The following is a 23,230-nucleotide window of genomic DNA, read 5'->3' on the forward strand; positions in this document are numbered from 1 at the left end:
TGTTAAAATGACTCTTTGTTCGTGAACAGCTCGTGTTCGACTCCTTAAGCAAACGAGTCGAACGCGAACACACTTTTTGAGCTTAAAATATAAACGAGCCGAACACGAGCTGAGCATGGCTCGCTCTTGGTCGGCTCGTTTACACCCCTACATACACACACACACAAACACATAAACCACAAAAACACACACAAAAGTGCATCCGTGCATGCACACACACAATTGTATTTATGAAAGAAATGATGTATTTCATATTTTAAAAATAAAAATAGTGATATAAATATAAAAGATAAAATGCAAATTGATACGCCATAAAAAAATTTTCATCATCTGACATAAATCACGAGACAAGACACAGTTCTCAAGGTAATTTTTTGAACAAAAAAAGTTCATGTTGATCAAGAGTCATTTAAAACTCTGATTGCAAAAAAACTTATAATCAAACTAACTAGCTCGAAGAGATAGACCCAACGGTACTAAAATTGGTCTAATTCGAGTCAAACAAGCGTAAATCACACCAATAAACAACTATTAAAAGTTTTCCAGGCAAAATTGGCAGGTAAAACTCTTAAACTGACAAGCCTATATTCAAATTGAGTGTCTCAACCAATCTATCGAGCCTAATATCGCTCAATGTCGACATCATTAAGACACTTAAATGCTTATCGCATGTTGTTCAATCGAGGGAACTCTTCGGTGTGTCTGATCAAAGTGGTCAAAATTCCCTCCTTATTTGCAACCTAAACTTTATAAATAGAGTTTTAGCCCCACTTGAAGGAGGACCTACATTTGGAGCCAGAAGAATGTTGAAGCTTGAAAGAGGAGTTGGATTCCAACTTAGATTCTGCATTTAAAATGGTGTAACAATACATCCTCAAATACAATGTAACAATATTGATATTCTCTTAACTCCTAAAACTCTCTCATTATAGCTCCTCACTACGATTTGTGTGATCAACTATGATCTACATGACTCACAGCTCCTGCAACACCAAACTTGGGTTTCTACGACCTATAGATGTCATCATAGCCCACCACTGCGATCAATGTGACCAATTATAACCTACATGGCACGCAACTTGTGAATCACCCAACTCTGGTCCATGTACATATAAACGTCATCACAGCTCACCGCTATGGTCTACGCGACCAATTACGACCTAAGTGGCTCAAATCTTGTGCAACTCTTCCAACTCCAGCCTCTGCGGCTTACAAAAGTCATCAAAACCCACCACTACGATTTATGTGAAGTATGGGCTTATATGGTTCATAGGTCGTGCAACTTCCAACCCCGACCCCTACAGTCTCTAAACGTCATCACAGTTCACCACCACGACATGTGTAAACAACTACAACCTAAGTGGATTATAGCTCATGCAACTCCTCACTCCATCATTTGCGGCTTATGTTCGTCATCACAACCCCAACACTATGGCATATACGGCCAACAACAACTTACATGTTCTACATCTCATTCAGCTCTTGAATCTGGCTCCTACGACCTACAGACGTCACCACAACTCACCACTACAACACATCTGACCAACCTCAATCTATGTGACTCACAACTCGTGCAACTTTTGACTCCAACCCTTGCGATGTGCGAATGTTATCACAACTTACCATTACGGCCTATGTAGACAGCTACAACCTATGTGACTTAGCTCCTGCAACTTTCTACTACGGCTTCTATGGTCTGCTGAAGCAACCATCTATGGCCCACACGGTCAACTAGCATCATGGCTTCTAACTATAGTCGTCTGCAACATTCACGAAAGACTACTGCGTCCATAGCAACTGCCTACAACCGTTGCTGCATGTTATCACCGAGAACTACAATCACAACGACCATATTACTTTTATTATCAATAGTTGACTCTATATATTTATAATGATCTTCTTTGTAAGTTCATATTTTTTAATCCAGAAGAGAAGTGAAAATGTGTACTCACAATTGATAATGGATTATTTCAAATGGCCAAATCCAGTGATTTTTTTCCTTTTCAAGATTTTCCAAATAAAAATCGAGGTATTTCTTCCTGTTTTTTTCTTCTCGTTAATTTTCTAAGTGTGCGTTAGACTTTATGTCATGCTAAGACGATAATTAATTATTATATCATTGTGAATCTTCTGACACACTTCATAAATGTTACTCATGTAAATACACTTTACTTGAGTAATGTGTGGTATGTACATAAATTCCAAATAAAATTATATTTGAGTGTGTGTGTGTGTAGAATGTTGTCTTTCCTTTTTTTTTTTAATTAAAATAGTTAGGTAAAAACATAAGATTTGAGTGGCATATACGTAAATGTGCCAGTAAAATAACATGGAAATTAAATAAGTAAATGTGACATCGTAGAATCATAAAATAAGTATGTGTTGCCATGAAATTGGGGTTGACCAGCTTTGGGGACTGCATGAGCTCCATGTGCAGTGCGAGCATCGTATGCTCGCTTGACATATAAATGGTTGATTATTATGTCATTGTAATATGGAAATTGTCATTATCACTAGAGCATAAATACTAATTTTTTAAAAGAAATTAGGTGCCCTTTTTAAGGATGTTTCACTTATTAGGCATTTTCATACATACCACACAATTTTTATGCTATTTGTATTTGCATGGACATCCCTTATGTGAAGTCTGATTGTATCAATCAATTGGCCAATCAAAATCATCAGTTTTGCCAATCAAGCCTGGTCCCTATAATTTTTTTTAATGTACAGAGTGCCCAAGCACCCAAAAGGCAGCCTCACTGAGTCTGGTGTTGGTTCAGTACCTGAGAACACAACGCTCCAACACCCGGAAGGGAGCGTCATAATGCCCCAACGACGAAACCATCAGCACCCAGTCCAAATTAAATCACCAAGAGCACGACACTGCAACATCTCACACTCATTGGAGTGCCATAGCACCCGTTGGAAAGCCACAAAACCATATCACAATGCCTTGATGTCCCGATGCCTCATTTTGGAGAAGTTCCCACTTATTGTGTCATTTATGTCGACAGGTGTAAAATTGGATTTCAAGTTTTCTCTTGTGCAAATTAGAGGATGAGTATGTCAAAGTGTTCCAAAGTGTTGCATTCTTGAGCATTGTGTAATTTGTATAATTCTTATTCAAAGTTGATTTCTTCGTACGGTGAGGCTCCATGACTTTTCCACGTTCTGTTGTTTTTCTGCTTCAAATTTGTGTTTGTGTTTTTTGTCTCTTTTTTTTATCGTGTGTTTATGCTCAAGGTTTTGTTTTGGATCTCTAGAACAGGTTTTCGTAAGTTTTCTTCACTTTGCTCCCCCAACATCTTCAACATTACATCAAAAATTCACCTTCACTATCCTTTTAAAAGCAAAATTTACATTTTCATGCATAAGTTTATGATGTCGAACTACAACAATTTTAAACATCAAACTTTGGGCATTAGATGCGTAAATGCATAACAATTGTGCAGCATGCACGTAAATTTTCTTTATTATTATTAAGGGTATTTGCATATATGTAGTAAATTCTTACAAATTTACCTATCAAAAATTTATATTCACTTGTATAAGACTCATTCTCTTAACATCACATTTAAAATATCATTATTATTAAGCCCTCTAAATGTGAAATACACATTTTAATATATAGATTTTTGGCACTAAGCATTGTGTAGTATATATTTAAAATTGTCATATTACTATTATTTCCCTTCCATTAAATATGAAAAATAAAGAAATATAACCCTTAATTATGAAGCCATTTTAGTTTTTATGACTAATGTTAATTGAAACTTGCGGCTTAATTTTGGCTTTGGTTTTAAGAAACAAAAGGTAGTTGGAGAAATGGAGAGGATTCTTTTACCAACGGTAATGGTGGTCATTTTCTTACTCTCTTTTCTTGTGCATTTTCTCATTGTTTTTCTTTCTTCTATCATATAGGCTTGCATTTAAAAAAGGGTAATTAAAAAAGGTTAATTACATATAGATCATCTACAATAATTATATTTACAAATCAATCTCCGTGTGATTTTATTGAACCAACAAAATGATGTATTTACGTGTTCAACGATCAAACTATTGAGAGTTTGATAAGAAAAAGATAGATGCGGGTTAGGGTTATAACATGAATTTTAATATTCAAGCGAGATATTAAAAAATGGATGAAAGAAAGTGATTGTTTGTAAATAGTAAGTTTCAAGTGGTCAGTACGTATAATTAGGCTAAGAAAAAAAATAGTCATTTTCAAACCTAAAAGAAAGGAAATGAGTTATATTCAAATAATTGTTATAATAAAATGATAAAAAAAAAGAAATATATATATTTTTTGTAATTAAGAGATATATAATTTATAATTGTTATAATAAAAGAAAAGAAAAAGAAAATGTATGATTTTCTTTAAATAAGAGAGATGATTCATAATTTTTTTTAAAATTTGAAATTAATTCAATGAATTTAATAAATACATTTTAAATGTATTTTATATCATTTTTTTAAATTGAGTTTACTCACTTGTTCTTAGGTTGAGTTAAGACTTAAGAGTTAGCGCTCACTTAGCCCATGCCCAGGACTTAAATCCTGTTTTTCGGCTCTACACCTAGCCGATGTGGGACTATTTGTCCATGACATTCTCCTCCGCCCAAGCACGTGACACCCTCGTCACGGATCGGCACTACCAAGGGTCCCACTGGACCATGGAGAGTCCACACATCTGACAGACAGTAATCTGCTCTGATACCACTTGTCACCTCCCAAAAGAGCCCTTATGAGAGGTGGGCAACCCAGGACTTAAATACTGCTTTTCGGCACTACACCTAGCCGATTTGGGACTATTTGTCCGTGACATACCGATGTTTAGAAGTGTAAACGAGCCGAACACGAGCAAGCCCAGGCTCAACTTGTGTTCGACTCGTTTATATTTCGAGCTCAAAAAGCGTGTTCGTGTTCGGCTCGTTTGCTTAACAAGGCAAACACGAGCCGTTCACGAACAAAGAGTCATTTTGACAACCCTAATCACATAGTCATAAGATGTTAAGAATTGGAGCAAGATTTAAAACATTATTTGAATTTAATTTAATAATTTTTATTCTATTTTCTTAATTAATAATTTTAATTGATTATAAATCTTTGTATAAATCTTTGTAGCCTTATTTTTAAAAAATACTACTTATCAAAGATATATATATATAATTGATTAGTAGTATTTCAAGCCAAAACGAGCCGAACACGAACGAACAAATATTTGTTCGTGTTCATCTTGTTAACTTAGCGAACGGGCCAAACACGAGCTGTTCGCGAACAACGAGCCGTTTTGACAACCCCACCGCTGTTATGATAAGTTCATAATAGACTAGCTTACACTAAAGAAAATAATTAGTACAACATATAGATAATAAAAAAAATTGAAAGTCAGTGAATAAAATAGAATATTAACAGTGATAAAAATCAAAGAAAAATTGAGGATAATTCTTATCCCTTAATTTCAATTTTTTTTAGAGTATATAAAAGGAAAATTATTTATTATTATGTAGAGGAAATTTATAACAATAAAGTAAGAGATAATGTCTTAGAATTAAATGGAAAATTCAGAAAAGGAGAAAATCAGTGCCTTTAGAGGATTCTAGCTATGCTTTTGCTCCTGCTTGATCATTCTTACTGCAAATTCTAGCAGTTTTTTAGTTTTTAGAATGAATATTTAGTGCCTTGGACAATTTTTGAGGTTTTTAGAGTAAATGATTAGTACCTTGGAAAATAGTTTCTCTTTTTTCATTAACTGTTTTAAGATTAGCTTTGATTGCCATTTGCTTTTTGGTGGCTATTTAATGTAGTACAAGTTATTAAGTTGCTTATTTATCCTTTTATGTGGCCTCTATTACTCATTCAAACCATTCGAGTTGTTGGGCCTGCATAGGGTGTGATAGGCGACTTTGTTTTTTTAAAAGATTATTGGGGGGTTGTAGGTTGTAGGTTGTAGGTAGGTTCTTAGCCTTATGTTGAGTAGAAGAGCTTGTTTTTTGTAAGATTGTTACTTGAGCAACCTATGGACTTGACACAATCTTGATAGCTCATTCTCCAACAAGCTCTTCTTTGAAAAGAATATTAGACTTCAATAGATCATAAATAGAAAGTGTTGAAAGTTGAATTGTGATTTTCTTTTTGAGTTTGATGGATTGTGTTATTTAGGGTAAGTTTGGGGCAATGGCGTGGTGGTTGTTTGGCACCGCACCGCATTTTTTGTGTTTTGCATAACTATTTTTTGTGTTTCACAGTTCTTTTTTCAAACAACTACAACTGCTCCAAACAGACCCTTAGTTATATCATAAATTTATCTTTTTCTTTATTAATGAGAAATATGCAATGTATTGTAATCATATAACACACACACACCCGTATACTTATATTATGTTCATCTAGTGTTTGTAGATATTAATTGTTGAAGTGAATGTTGTCCTGTATTTCTTAACATTGCAAATAATTGAAAAAAATAAATAATTGATAAATTATATTAAGTATATTTTAAAATAAAATTTTACGTCAAGTTCTAAAAAAAAATTTAAGTTAGTACAAAATAGACTTATTGCTGTTTTGGACATGTACAATGAAAGGTAAAAATGCATTTATAAGATAAATAGGTAAAGGTAGTGTTGAGGGATTAAGAATGAAAATTGTCCAAATGGATTTATTTGAAGTAGGTTCAAATTCAACACCTAATTTGAAGCTTAAGAGGAATGAATGGATAATGAAAATCACAAAGCTGTCCTAAAATAATTATGTTGAGAAAAAATAGGACGAAGAAAAACAGTAACGACACAAATCCAGAAGAACACAGAGATTAAACGAGATTCGGCAAAGATGTCTACGTCCTCGGGAGCAGAGCGGCGAGTTTCTTTCACTGTTCAGAAATGAGATTACAGATACAAGATTTAACTCTCTCAAAGACCTAGAATTACAAACAAGTCTATTTATAATCCTAGAGTAAACCCTACAGTACAAAATATATTTACCAAATTACTCATGTACCGTATAGCGGGGCGTTGACCCAACACACCCAACCCACATAATGTAATTTCCCGATTTGGATAGATTCTTCCGCTTCGCTCCACTCTGCTCCGCTTCATTCTAGCGTTTGTCTCTAATGGTATATGAGTCATACCATAACAAATCTCCACCTTGGCGAATATCCAGCCCCTTAGGATAAAATATACCTGGGAATTACACCTGCATCAATGTGGGTTGGGCCACTATGCTTCTGCTGCGCCCACGATGATCTCAACCAACCAACTAAGTTGATTAACTTCTCATTTTTTTTTAATAACAAATTCCATAAACCAAAGTAGAAGGCCCAAATTCGCAGAACCACTGCAATTTATGAGGCTGCTGAAATTTAGAAAAGACTGAACTTTATTGGTTTTGTTCATATTTTTGTCTAGTTATCAATGTTTTTGTTTATCTTTTAATTCACACTTATTCTGGTATTAATCATCGTCCTGCTCTCTTAGGCATATGATCTAACCCGGTTCTTGAGTTCTCTCTATTTCAAGGGTTATAATTCTCTTACAAAGATCCAACGACTCGAGTGGAACAACAGGTGAAAGAGAACATCTTATCAAAAATAACTCTTTTAAATATCCATAATTATGGCTTATTTACAATATATGAAGCATTTATGTAGGGGAATGTCTAGCGTCCATGCCATTTTCATTACCTTTATGTTAGTATACTTCGTTCTCTTCTCTAACCTCTTCTCTAATGACAATGCCGATGGACTTATTTGTTTAGATGCTCAAATCTATTCACTTGTACATTAGGGGTAATTTTACATATTTTCTTGTGTTATACCATAATTTTTTTCTATCTTCTATGAAGTTCAACTTGATCATCCTTTATATCTAATGATTGAAGTATCATCAGGTTTCTGTTGATTATTTTACCTCAAATATTGCATATTGCAATTATATTTTGTTTATATCCATCTCTTGGTGGATTGGAATATGCAAGGTTTATATTATAACTCTTCTATTTTCCCCGTCCAACTTGAAGAATTTACGAATTTATGAATATTATACAATCTTTAATTGGGATCCTTTTTGCAATTCATTATGTGCTTTATCTTACACCATGTTGTTCTGTGAAGGACAGTTGTACACTTTCATGGTCCTGATTTCTGAGACTACGACTCCTGACATCTAAATACGATGGTAATATTGTATATTTGATTAGGGATGTAGTCGAGTTTTGAATGTTCTCGCCTCGTTCATTGACTTACCCCTTTCTCCTTGTTTTTGTCAAGGTTCCTTGACACTGCTAGAATGAAAAGATCCAGGGCCTACCTTGTTAATGGAGTTAAGTTCTTTGCCTGGCTGGTAAGAAGAAGCTCGATTGGCTTCGGTTATATTTATGATTTTAGGTGAACTGAAGGTTGTTAGAGAAGTTTCTTGATGTGATTAAGAAAAAATTGTTTGATTGAGCACAATTTTCCAAGCAATATTATGAAATTTCTAAGCACTTGAAGCATAAATTGATGACATGTGAAAATTAGTTGACCATACTGACTCCTTAAATTTTTAAATTTGTAAGTGAAATAATTTTCTAGTTGTGGTGATTCCAACAACATTGAAATCATGAGAAGCCATGCACTCTTAGATCATGGACTAATTGAAGCAAGCAAAGGCACCCCTCCTCATATCTAAAACTTCGCAGTTTATTGTTTACCTTGAGTTGTGGCATCATTACTCTGCCGGTTTTCATTTTGGCCTACCGTACTTGTATAGATGGGTTTTAATTGATGTCATTGTTTGAACGCACAAGTATTTGCATAGTTATGAAGTCAAACTTTAGTTGATCTCTCACTTTACTCATTCTAGTTGCTCATGTAAGGAATGAAATTATGGCTTGTGATAATCACTTTCATCACTATCCCCAGTCATCAAAATTATTGCTTTGATAACAATTCTATCAAACCCACCTGATGTACAATATTCATCGTCTGTGGTACTTAAAAGATTGAAATTTATAAGATCATCACCACATCAAGAACACAGTCCATTGTCAGCATTATTATTTCATAATTTATCCACATCAAATACATATACAAAGCCATCAACATCTGCAAAAGAATCTTCCACAACACATATATAATTACCTTTAAGATTTCCAAATACATCTCTCTCATTACATCCATATGGACAACTTGGTAAAGACTCTGCTCGAACTACTGTTGTTGCTTTGCAAAACTTTTAATTTTGCCAAATAAAAAAAAATTCAAATGTAGGTATATTTAATGGTGAACATAATTCTTTGAAGAAGGCTATTGATGTAGCAATATGCACTATTCCTACACAACTTTATAGAGCAAATATGGGGAAATAATTGATCTCATGTCAATAAATTTTTGTAATTCCTATGTAGCAATAATGTTGTAAAGATAAAGAACTGATAGTTGTGAGTGTCACGAGTTGTGTAAACTTATCATGTTATGCTACATCACGACTAAATCAATATTGACATGTTCATATAATTGTAGAAATCTCATGTTTGAGTTGCCAATCACAATGATAAAAGATTGTTTGCAGATTCATAATACATGTAGGAATTATAATAATGTAATCATTTTTGTTATGTAGTGATTCAATTATGGCATAAAATAACATCAATAATTGCACATAAATTACTCTATCATTTTGTCACATTAATGATCAATCAATATTTGAATAGTAAATAGCACATGGTCATATTCCGGATATTCATTCATCTCCTATCATTCATTTGATATCATAACCACACATATTAAAACATAATCATCATCTTAGTTCTTGCTGGAAAAACTCTCTAAAAAGCATCATTTCATTATCAAAACCCCTCGCACAAATGGAGATTCCATGTATGTATCGGCTCGCCAACTTGATATCTTCTTAATTTTTTCTAATGTCAATTAGTGAGAGGTAAGTTGGTATGTAGATATGCAAATACATAGGAATCGAGTGGTATGTAAAGCTTCCATAACTCTTTCATATGAAATAACTTGTGCTGAAATACTTCATGATCCGAACAGGTGGTGCAGCTGCATATTGCTAGTCATCTCCTAATATTTTTGGCGCCATCTGCTCTTGCTATTATGAACTTGTTGTGGTTTTGGAAGATCATTAATGGCCTCAGGAAAACTTTGGCCGAGATGCAGTGAAATTAAATCAAAATGCTACTTTTCCCATTATTAGATTACACCAAAGTAAGCGAAGAAAGAAATGGCGAAGGAAACCAAAAAAGCAAGCTAAGGCCTCAGCAGCAGGGTCAGTGTGATATTGAGTCCTATCATTTTTGTTATTTACATGCAAAATATAAAATTAGTGATTGAGAGGTATGTCAATAATTATAAAGTCCTGGGTTCAAAACACAACACATATGAGTGTATATGTGAGTTAGAAGAAAACAAGTGTAATGTAGCATTATATATTGTTTAAGTATGATGATATCTAATTGTCCCTAGAACATATTTTGCTTTTGAGATTTAATCGTTGCTAGTATATTTAAGTAGAATGTTTTGAAGCATGGTGATGTAGTATCTTGAAAAAGAGTTGAAGTACTTTTTTTCTTTTTTCTTAAGAATAGTCGGAGGCTATGATACGAGACCTCAATTATCCTCATGTGTCTAACAATCCGATCCCGCGCTAAACGACAGATGTACTCAAGCGGGCTCAAACCCTTGACCCCAGGGAACCTAGAACTAACTTCGTAGATGCTAATTAAAGAGCCACGACGAGCGGCATTAGAAGAGTTGAAGTACTTATATGTATATACTAGTTGAGTATGATTTGAGTGTTTTGTTATTTGTTCATGTGAATTTATTGGGAAAAAATTGTTTCCAAAACTTTTTCTTATACGATTTGTATCGCTGAAGGCAATTGAAAAAAAAAATAAAAGAAATTTTTATTAAAAAAATATAAAAAAAATTTATATAGGAGAAAAATATGTGTTAATGTCTTTAATTTTTTATAATCTTTTTTGTATCTTTGATTATTTGATTCAAATTTATCATACGTGCTTCTTACATTTCATTCCTTTTTTTTATAGTATTTATTATATATTGTACGTGAGGATGGGGTGTATTTAGAGTATATTTAAAACGCTCGAAATACATCTGCTTATGCGGATGATCAGTATGTTATAATTTTTCTTTTTTTTCAGCTTCTCATAGAGAGTTATATTGCGAGAAAGTAAATATATACTTCTCACAGAACAAATTCGGAGACAATGACATATTTTGTAATTATTTGTATTATATTTAATTTAAAAGTTAGAATGTGATTTTTTTTTTCTTTTCCTCACAAGGAGCACATAACATTTAACTTTATATGATCGTAATAGCAGGAATTGAAAAAAATATATTTTTATTATTTATTTTCTTAGAGAAATATTTCTAAAATTTTATTTCACATCAAAATATCAACCGAGTATTTTTTTTTAATGTTTAATCAAGACAATATTGATTCAAAATAAGTTTTGAATAATGTTTGAATATGGTTCAAATTACATCATGATTTTTTTTTTTACACATTTGGAAGCCATGAAATGAAGGAAAATTTTATGGGAAATATACATTCCTAGTACACAAATCTTATGTATTTACTTCTCTCTCACCTAAAATTTGATATTTATATACATTGCACTTTGGTGTCTTAAGACTATGTATGAAAATGGGTATTTCACTTTTAAAAAATAGTAGTAGTGCTGTAATATTAACACTAAGTTTTATGTGTAAATTATTTTGTTAATTAAGGGTGTCTGTTTGGGGCAGCTGCAGCCTATTGGCTAATCTGCTGATAAGCTGATTAAAAATAATCTACTGATAAGCTAGGTGCGGTGGCTATTACAATTTTTTATTTTTTTAGAAAAGTCATACCGCTGTCAGAAAGCTGTCACTGCACCTAGATAGGTGCGATGTGAAGCACTGTTTTCAGCGTTTTGAAAACACATAAGCTAACAAAACACAGTTTACCCAAACAGGCTAGGTGCGTTTTTAAAATGTCACCGCACCAAATAAGCTGCCCCAAACGGACCCTACAGGATTCATGAATTTCACAGAATAATTTTAAGGGATAAGAAGATAACAATAGAGCCATAGTTAGGGCAATAAAAACAAGCACAAAAAAATATATGAGGATTAACATGCATAGCTCAAATTTCTTATCTTTATCTAAACCTTATTATTTAGCTTTTATAACATTCAGTTTTTTCTTCATTGCATCAAAATTATGACTAATACTAATTTTTTGATTCAAAAATGAAATTCACATTTTCATGCATATGTAATTACATTTGAAATATTATATATGTAAATATAAAATTTTGTATGTTAGATATGCAAATATATAACAATTATGTGATATGTGTATAAATTGGCTGTAGCTTGATAAGAAGGAACCATGATAACTTATGAATTCATCTTGTGTTTAAAACCACTAATTATCTTTGCATTTCAATCAATGCATTCCTTATTATACGCAATTGAAAGTTCATCCCAATGATACATTGTAGTTCTTATGCCAATGATGCTTTATTATGACCAATGCATACTTATTAGATTGTCTATTGATAGCTTATTATATTATATTTAATGTTATTTACTAAGTTTTTCATACATGATAAAGGGAGCAAAGGTTGTGCGAGGATAAAAAATTTGGTGATTTAGATGTCAGTTTTATTGTGTGGTGACAAAAATTGGAGTTAAAAGATGCCGATTAATGTTAAATTTTGTAATTAAGAGTTGAAATCATACATGATTACATATGACTAATTCATTTTTAATTCATAATTTTTTAAACATAAGAATATTAAAATTAAATATTAATAAAAAAATTAAATTAAATTAGAAGAATTTGAAGATAGGGGCAAAAACAATATTTTCTTTTATATATATATAAGATTATCATATAAGATTCAATAATGATAAATATATCAATACCTCAGATATCTTCCATAATAATATCAATAATAAGTGGTCCTATTACATTCACATGATGTATGCACAAAAAGAACTTGATTAGGAGAAGTAAGAAACCATAGTAAGATAGGGGCACAATAATGAGTGGCCCTATTACATTCACATGATGTATGCACAAAAAGAACTTGCTTAAGAGAAGTAAGAAAAACGTAATCAGGAGCCACACTAGGTAACCATTGCCAGTTCTGCCTCCTCATAGTGGCTTGCAAAATCTTTTATTTTATGCATCGATTATTGTATGTATATCTTTATATATATATATGCCACAAGCTGTGGCCTGTTAGTTGGCGGAGTTTATTATAAGTCCATTAGGTCACTGGTTCGATCTCTAGTGGCGTTGGGTTCTCGAATATTTAGGCACACGACGTTGGTTCTCATCATGATGCCTAGCGTATGAGAATCAGTATTTGGGGCTCTGTCAAATACTAATTATATATATATATATATATATATATATATAGAGTCAGTATCATGGATCATTTTTTATTAAAAAATTCAGATAAAAGTACAACGTTTATCAAGATTTAAAATGTTTTAAAATAAATATTAAATATGTGAATTTCTATGTCGTGAAGTCTTTTGTCCTCAAAAAGACAAAACCTTTGATACCTTCACATGTAATTAAGAAATTAGTTGTCCTTTCTAAATAAAATTTCAGGTGAGAGAGAATTTTTTGGCATTAATGCAATTTTTTTTTTTTGTTTATTTCTTTTTTTTTAATTAGCTTAATTTTCATGTTAAACTAAAAGTGTCAAAATATTTGTTGAGGTGATTTTAGCTTTGAGTAAAAATATCAATTTAATCCTCAAAGTTTTAAATATATAATTTACATAATATTAACAAATTTTGAGAGTTAATTAATATTTTTATAAACTTTAAAATTAAAATGACCGCATATAAATACTGAGCTGATTATTCTGGCTCTTTACTCCTCACAGAATTATATGCTTTTCTTTCGATAATAATTAAAATTTAAAATAAAATATGTAAAATGTGTGTATTGATGAAAAAGAAAGTTTTCTAAGTTAGTTTGAAAGTCATCATTCAATAGCAAATCAATTATTTGAACCTATAAAATATTTTCTGTTGACCAAGACTTTATGTCTTGATAAATTATAAGATAACCAGAGAAGATATAATGTCCGGAGACCTGTGGCTTCGACCACTACAATGTGCATAGCGACATGATCAAATTCACGCTGTCGTCCGCACATCTGAACAACACCGATAATTTTTTTTTCCTATTTTCAATATGGAAAATTTTAATTTCAATTGGAAATGCTTTTTTTTTTGTTTTAATCTTATTTGGATTTGATTTATTTTTATTTTGTTTTTTATTTTTCATAGGTTTGCTTTATATAAGAAGTAAAATAAGGTAATATTGGGGATGATAAATAAATAAATATAGGAATGATATGAGCTTTATATAGAAGTTGGAGTTTGGGTGGTTGATATATTAACACATAAGAATTGATTGGTATTTGTAAATGCCCCAAGTATGTAATAATGATATTATTGTTGGAATGCTAAGGAAATATTATGCATGTAAATATGACATTTTAGGTTTTAGATGTGTAAATAGAGAAGAATTGTGTGGAATGTATGCAAATACCCCTTCACGTTTTAGCAAAAACCCGGCATATTAAAATGAAGTAGAATTGCACCTAGCGGAGCCGAGCTCGGGCTGGACTCGTGTTCGGCTCGTTCGAAATAGCTCGTGTTTGAAATCGGCTCGTGTTCGAAATTTGCTCGTGAACAATGTGTTTGTGTTTGACTCGATTTAAATATTTGTGTTTGTGTTTGACACGTGTTCGACTCTAAATAGACTCGTTAAACTAAAATTGAGAAAAATAGATATAAAGTGTGAGATTTGAATCTAGATCAAATATATAAAAAAAAAATACACTAACCACATTGCCACATGAGGTGTTATGATTTAAACTTAGACATAAATATATATAATATTGATATGCCACAAACAAATTTTCATCATCCGACACAAATCTCGGTGCAATTTTTTGAACAAGATAAATTCAAACTTCGATTAAGAGTCATCTGGAGCTCCGATTTCAGCAAACTTATAGTCAAATTGATCGGCTCGATGAGACGGACCTAATGATATGAAAGTCAATCCAATCCGAGTCAAATCAAGCCCAGATCAAATCATTAAACCAATATTGGAGGATTTCCAGAGGTATTTTAAAGGTCAAACGAATGTCAAATTTAGCGCCAGAGGTAGTTTAAAGGACAAACGAATGTCAAATTTAGCGAGTTTATAGTCGAATCGAGCATATCGAAAAGACAAATCTAATGAGCCTAAGATTGCTCAATTCTGAAGATTGCTCAATTCCGACATCGTTAAGACACTCAAATGTCTATCAAATGTCATCTGATCAAGGGTTGCTCTCCGAGCTGTTCGATCAAAATGATTCATATTTCTGTATTAATTGCACTCAAAACACTATAAATAAAACACCACCTCTCACATGAAAAAGGGTTAGAGAGAGAACTTGAGGCTTTCAGAAGAAGCCAATTCACACATCATCCTTGTCATCGTTTATCGCCATCGGCCAACATCAACCACCAACGACCATCGGTGACTACAAAAAAACTTTAATTTTTACCCTTAAGTACCTTTTCCTATGTATGAAAATGTGGAAATAGTGTAATCTACCTTTTATATATAGGTTAGGGTGTTTAGGATGTAAAAATCAAAATTTGGGTATGAGATAAGTATATACAAAAGAATTGGATGCTTTATATGCTTTATATGTATTATTATTTCTAAACCTTCAAAAAATAAAAATACATAATTTTGAATATAGATAATTGGTATAAATGTAAAAAATTAAAGTTTTAGTGCCAAATATATAAACACATAAGAATTGTTCGGATAAATATATATAATATATTATTATATAAATAATATATGTAATATATTATTATATAAACAATTATATAATTTTTTTTTCGAGCCATTTGGAGCCGAACACAAGCGAACAAACAGTTGTTCGTGTTCGGCTCGTTTACATTTCGAGCTTAAAAATTTGGTCGTGTTTGGCTAGTTAGGCTTAACGAAAGAACCAAACACGAGCTGGTTAACGAGCCGAACACGAGCTGTTCACAAACAACGAGTCAAATTGACAACCCTAACTACCATTTAATATATTTAATAATGAATTAATTATTTATGTTGTACTGATCTTAGTTAGCACTCTAATGAATTCCCGAGCACGCTAGATAAATAGTTAACATTCTCTAAGCTTATTCATGAGACTGTTCGTTAAGAAACGAACACGAGCTTATTTCAAACAAACTAAATTTTAAACGAACTGAACACGAACACAAGCTTTGTTCGTTCGTGTTCGGTTCGTTTACACCCCTAGATGCAACACTGATTTTAAATGTTTAATAACAAAAAATTATTTAATTGTCTAAATTATATAAGAAAAAATATTAAATATTATTATTTATATAGAGAAATTATAATTTTCATCGGGCAATTGTCCACCCTAAACATAACCTGGTTCTACCCCTGCCCTCTAATTTTGTTTTCTCTTCTTCGCTCCTCTCCACAAGAAATTAATATATATTTTATATTTACAAACATACCCCATATTATATATTTATTTACATATCTGACATTTAAATTGTTATATTTATGAATGTATTGCTAATATATTTGATATTATATAAAAAATATGAATATGCTTTTTCAAATATAAATTTTAATATTGAGTGTTCTAAATATAAATATTAAAGATTAAATGTCAGACATGTAAATACCTAAAAATTGAGTGACACGTAGGGCCACAAATGAGCCGAGCTTGAGTAGATAAGATTTGGTTCGTGTTTGGTTTGTTTGAAATTAATTCAATGTGTTTGTGTTCAGATCAATTCACATATTTTTATTGTATTTGACTCGAAATTGACTTGTTTAAATTAATTAGAAAAATAAATACAGGATATTCAATTCAAATCTCTACATTTTTCGTGCAATAAAAATCATAGAACCAGAAAATCACAAAAATTGTTGTTATTTGAACTTTATATATATATATATATATACATATATATGTAATATTTTTAAATAAATGAAATATATAATTTTTTTCAATTGAATCAAAACACAGTCGAACAATTAATTATTATAAATTGAAATTAAAAAAACTATTTATATTCATTTTGCTAGGTAATTAAGTAATCAATTAATTAATTTTTTATTTCGGGGGTGCGATCGTGCTTCCAATGCGTGTTCATTTTCTTTTGCTCACTGGCGCAAAGCAATTGCTTAACGCTGCCCCGTATCAAAAGTCGACGAAATGGACGGCCCCGATTTCTCCGGATGCGTGTCCGAAACCCTAAGAGGAAGTCGCCACCGGAAGAACAAAATTACCCGCAAACTTCATATTATTTACGTAATCTAAGCGACATAAATTTACGACAATTCGGTCACGAGGTTCGTTCGTGTGAGGCAAGAAAGGGGAAATCGAGTCAGATTGAAAGAATTGAGCGAAGGAGAGAGAGAGAAGAACAAAGATTAGGCGGTGGAGAAGATTGTTGGTGGTGAGATAGAGACTGCGATTCGAAGGTATTTCTTCTCTCTAATAATTCGAGCGCAGCCTCGAATTCGTGATAATTACGTGCGATCGCTTCTCTGTGATGTCGCACTTTTGCGGTTTCTGTTGTCGCGACGGTTCTGCGGAGAAATGAAGCTTGATGGAAGTTAATGGGCGGCGGAGTTTGCGTGGTTCGGATATTGTGCAGTATGAGGTGGTGGATTCGGAACCCTACCGGCTTCTTCGCTTTTTCTTGATTTTGTGCTAGTTAGGAGTTTGGCGCGGATGGTTTGTCTGGGCTTATTGGATTTATGGTTGTTGGGGAAGTGGTAGCGGAGGTGTGTAATGGGTTTTTTTGGAATGTATGCCAGCTTGGGAGTGCTTTGGGGATTTGTCTGGGTTGACCTTGATGGGTTTCTTTTTAGAGCATCGGTTGTTGGTGCGTGAACTTTAGGGGTATAACGGTGTTCAGGAGATGTAATATAAGGGGATGAATGAAGCGAGGAATAAATGATTTATGATCTAGGAGAAGGCTGAGGTCGATCAGTTGTCGGAGAGCGTAGAAAAATGGCGTCAGCTGCAAATATTTGGAACTTTCCGCTTTCTCAAACATTTATATCCACCAAGACTTCCATAATAGGGATACTAGAATCGATTTCTTCATTAATTGACATTTAGTCTAGTTTCATTTTATTTATTGATGTGAAAAATAGTATCAATTAATGCTAGCCGCTGCAGAGGAATTTGCTCTTGAAATAGAATGAACATAAAAATGACACGGTTTCCTTTAATAATCTATCATTGATTTTAAACTTGAACTTACTCCCTTGGGCTCAGTTTTCAAAAGTTTTGAGCTCGATTGCTTTAGATATTATCCGACCTTTTTTTGACGTTCATCCGACCTTTTTTTATAGGGGTGATGATATTCACTTGTGTTTATTCGCAATTCGAGTCAGTTTCTCAATCATGTGTGTAGTTTAATATCCATTACTTTGCACAAATGAAATTCGAAAGAGTAAACAAAAGTGGTTTCATGGTTCATTATGGAGTTCACATTAGCGTTTGCTAATGTTAACCCCTGCATCTTTCTTATGTTAAGTTAATGGTCGTAGTAATTTTTGAATGCAATACTATGCAGTTTTTGTAGTGAAAAGTTATTGCTCAAACACATCAATAAAAATGTTAATTTTGTGAATTGAGAGGTTAAATGTAACAATGTGAAAATAGACTCATTGGTTTGCACATTCCATGAATTTAAACGTGTAGTGAACTAGGAAAATTGCAATAAGGGCTTCCATCTTATTGTTGGATTGGCGACTTAATTTTTGCTCCACCCCGAATGAACCAACATCCTTAGACATTTTGAGTTAGGCTTCCGAGTTTAGTACCTGTTCTAGCAATAACAGTGCTTGTATGGTAGATTTAATTGTTTTAAGCCTCCCTTTCAACCTTCATATTTGATTCACAGACGTGTATAATTATTACAGATTTGTTTGATGGAACTCTCATTTCATGAAGAGGGGTTTCGGGCTGGAACGCATCAATATGACATTGCATTTGTTCTATTGTAATTTTGGTTGAGTTAAAAAAAAATTATTCTTTCTTGGCCGCTGTAATTGGTTGCCTATGCTCTGGTTTCTGTTGATTCTGCAAACTAGTTTTTTTCTATGAGTAATACTAAAGAAATTGAGTTTGGTAGCATATGGTTGCTTTCCATATCTTACTATCTATCTATCTATCTATCTATGTATATATATATATATATATATATATATATATCTACCTATATATATCTACCTATATATATCTATGTATGTATATCTACCTATATATGACTACATATGTATATCTATGTATATCTACATATATGTATATATCTACATATATGTGTACATAGATATATCTATATATATTATTTATATATCTACATATGTATATCTATGTATGTATATCTACATATATGTGTATATCTACATAATATATATATATATATATATATATATATATATCTACAAAAATTTGTATATCTATATATATATCTATGTATGTATAGATTTGTAAGTTAATTTTTATTTTTTAATCCAAAAATGTAATTATTATTTATTTATTTTTTATCATGAAAATGTTTTCCTCCCATCAAAAAAGATGAATTAGCTAAAGTTAGCGTCAAATATGTTTCTTCTTAGAATAAAATAATAATTTTTGCAAAGATTACAAGGCGATTTTTGTAGTGATAAGAGATCTTAATAAGCAAAAGAAATATGCGTTTAAAATGTGGCAAGCATTGAATAGCATTGAGGCTTATAATGACCATAAGAAGGTTTGAAATCACACGGAGTGTAATGAGTATAGAAAATGCTTTTTATGATTTGATATATGTATTAAGGTAAGAGATAAGAGATCTCGAGATGTTTTTTAAGTTTGATGCGTCTGAAGTGAAGATAACATTATTTTGGTTAAAGATGAAGTTATCAAAGAAAGATGAAATATTAATTTAAAAAATTATTAAATGAGAGAACTAAGGAAAATTATTTTGAGAGTGCATGATGAATAATATAATAAAATGCATTATAGATTGATCTAGAAAAATGAAATGGAGTTAGCTCTCAAGAAGATGTATTAAGGCTGAATTTTAATATTGATATTTGGAGAGTTGTTGGGGATTTCACCATGATTTAGTTACAAATCTTTTCAATAGAATTTTGAGAGCTAAGATGATTCCAAATAACTATAGCATAAACATTTTGGTACCAATATTTTTGATTAAAATAATGTTCAAGATTGTGGCATGTATAATGGAATCAGATGTATGAATCCTATATGAAGCTATGATAGAGGGTATGGAGCGTAGGCTTCTAAAAAACATTGAATTGTGGAGAAACAATTTGGTTTCTTTTCTGAAAAGAATTATGGAAGCATTTTTTTAAGGCAATTAATGGGGACACATAGAGAGCAAATCATTGATCTTCATATGATTTTTTATGATTTAAAGAAAGTTTATGATTGAGTGCAATGAAAATTGATTTGTTACATATCATCCAAAAACATGTCAAAGGTAAATTGCCTTTATTAAAGTTATGTACTTTGTTAATGTTGCGCAATAAAAATGTCTTTGATATTTAAGTTGATTGTGTCATAAGTGAGAATATAAAGATGGATATGTAAAAACTAGAGTTGATAAATCAAGGAATACTTATATTTGTAAATTAGTATTGAATGCAAGATAATTAAATTATGATTTAGGTGGTTTGGACATTTACAGTGAATATTAGAGAATGTGCTAACATAAGAGTACATCAAATTAGTTATATGGATATGAGTTGTTCAAACTGTTTTGCAAGGAATTTGTTAGCTACTCATGTAACATTTAGTGGGAACTAATAGAAAATGATGATTCATGAAGATGACCTCAAATAATTGGGTTAAGTCTGCTGCTATGGATGATGATTCGAAACTTCTCTGCCTTCATTCCCCACTTTTTTTCTTGTTTAAAGCTAAAACATGGAACTATGAAGAAGCATCCACTATTTTGTTATTCTATTATTTTTAATCCACATCATTTTTTACCGTATTTGATACTTGGATAATGGATCTGTTATATACTGAAAGTTCTTATTTAGAAGGCCTTAAGTATTGTCACGATTTCAGTGTTGAGCGTTGGCATAAATAAGAATGCTAAATGGATGCTTAAAAAAACTACGAAGGATTAATTTAGTAATGATTGTATAAGTGAATTAATGTAATCACATTTACAGAATTTAAGGTAAATGAAAATAGATTTATGTGGTTTGAACATTTTGTACATTGAATGGTCATTTGTATGCTAGCATATGAGGTACAAAAATAGTTCATTGGACTAAGAAGGGTTAAAAGGTTACATGGATAGAAGCTGTTCAAAATGATTTTTGAAGAATAGGCTTTTCTCTTTTGACATCACCAAACAGAAACATTCGGAAAATAAGGATTAATGAAAGCAGTCCCAAATACTTGGGGTTTAGGCTATTAATGGCGATGATTTGGATTTATATTTCTTAGCCATTTTTTTTTCCTTTAATATATTTAAAGCTAATAGCATGAAACTATATCAAAGCACCCACGATTTTTTCATTCAATCATTTTTATGCCAGATACTATTCCTTACTGCATATTAAACTTGGTAATTTTGTTGTTATTTAATAAAAGTATAATTTTGAGAGGCCTCAAGTAGTGGCATGATTCAAATCCCCATTATTCCCATGTATTGAGGCTATATCAGTGAAGATAATTTATGCCATCTCTTATTTTTTTTTTCATATAATTAACATTACGGATCATCTTTTGATGGAATAGTGTGGATTTCACTTATTTTTGGTTCGGATATTCTTTACTAATGCTGCTGTTTACTAGTCTTCTATTTATAAATTGCGTACTTTTCTCCAATTAGTTTTGCTGTCCTCCTTTTTATAAAAATTTTTTGTTTCTCAAGATCGTCCTGTTTGATATATATATATATAATTCTTACCTTTTTGCCATCCAGTTTTCTTAATTCCATTTATTGAATTTTATTTTGTGCTTGATTGCAACCTATATCAAACTATTTTAACAATATGTTGATTGTATTTTGACTATCATGCTTTGGGCTTAGTTTTTGATCTCTTTGACGAGCTCCTTAGTTCTATCCTTGAAACATTCAGTCTTGCCTTGAAGCAATGGATTTTTCCCCTTTTCTTCAATATTTGTCAATTTCCTATTTCTCAATTTATGTTTTCTGTTTGCAGGATTATACTTCTTGTCAACTGGCTGTTGTCGGACATTTCTGGATGAGCTGCTTCATGTGGCTTTTGCCTTTTATTTCTGTTTAGGTTTTGGCTTCCTTTGTCATTGTGTATCTTGGGAAACTTTTGTTAAGATCTATCATGCTGTATATATGTATACATTGCAACCACCATTGGTAAAAACATGTATTTCACCTCTTAACTTGTTCTAATGTTACTATTTTTTCATGTGAAACAAGATAATGTTATGTTTGCACTTTGCACCTTGTGACTGACTTTGTGGCAGCAATATATGGGCAATTTGTAGATTTAAATTCCATAACTTTGGAGCCAAGAATCAGCTGACGTGATTAATCCCCGAGTATTCCTCAACTGAAAATTTGGCAACTTTTACTTTGAAATGGAGGGCTTAGCTCAACTCGAAGCCTTGTGTGAAAGGCTTTATAATTCTCAGGATTCAGCTGAACGAGCACATGCAGAAACCACTTTGAAATGTTTTTCTATGAATGCTGAATACATTTCACAGTGTCAATACATACTGGACAATGCATTGACTCCTTATGCTTTGATGTTGGCTAGTTCAAGCCTTTTGAAGCAAGTTACAGACCACAGCCTTTCTTTGCAGCTGCGACTTGATATCCGTAATATTCTTGTTCTGGTCATAAATGTGTCTATGTATATGCACAGTTGCTTTTCTCATTTAACAACAACGGGGATTTTCTTATTATTATCTTGTTAAAATATTTGTGCTGTATAATTTAGTGAATCTCTTCAGTTGCATTCCTTTATCTAGGTCTTGATTATTTTTGATGTGCTGATTTTTTTTTTTTGGCTTCATATTGCAATATCTATTTCATTACCTGTTTTCATTGTTATTTTGGTTTGATTGAAATGCCTTAGATCCTTTATGGTTATTCCTTGATGTAGAGTTTTATTGACCT

The 23,230-nt window shown here is 32.0% G+C and overlaps 1 protein-coding gene and 1 pseudogene across 11 annotated transcripts in view; both read left to right on the top strand.

Annotated features, from left to right (window-relative positions):
* LOC110026656 overlaps nucleotides 1-22,376 on the top strand; it is a 25,226-nt pseudogene extending 2,850 nt beyond the window's left edge.
* LOC110026697 (exportin-7-A) overlaps nucleotides 17,303-23,230 on the top strand; it is a 63,114-nt gene continuing 57,186 nt past the window's right edge. For 2 of the 11 annotated variants that reach the window (XM_020727755.1, XM_020727754.1), the window contains exons 1-2: nucleotides 17,303-17,567; nucleotides 22,293-22,930. In XM_020727755.1, coding sequence (XP_020583414.1) covers nucleotides 22,690-22,930 — 241 coding nt within the window. In that variant the 5' untranslated portion in view covers nucleotides 17,303-17,567; nucleotides 22,293-22,689. Of the gene's footprint in view, nucleotides 17,750-22,292; nucleotides 22,931-23,230 lie in introns of all 11 variants that reach the window. The other 9 variants (XM_020727745.1, XM_020727747.1, XM_020727748.1 and 6 more) reach the window with 9 other exon arrangements.

This window comes from Phalaenopsis equestris, unplaced genomic scaffold, assembly GCF_001263595.1.
Source record: "Phalaenopsis equestris unplaced genomic scaffold, ASM126359v1 Scaffold000392, whole genome shotgun sequence".
Lineage (NCBI taxonomy): Eukaryota > Viridiplantae > Streptophyta > Magnoliopsida > Asparagales > Orchidaceae > Phalaenopsis > Phalaenopsis equestris.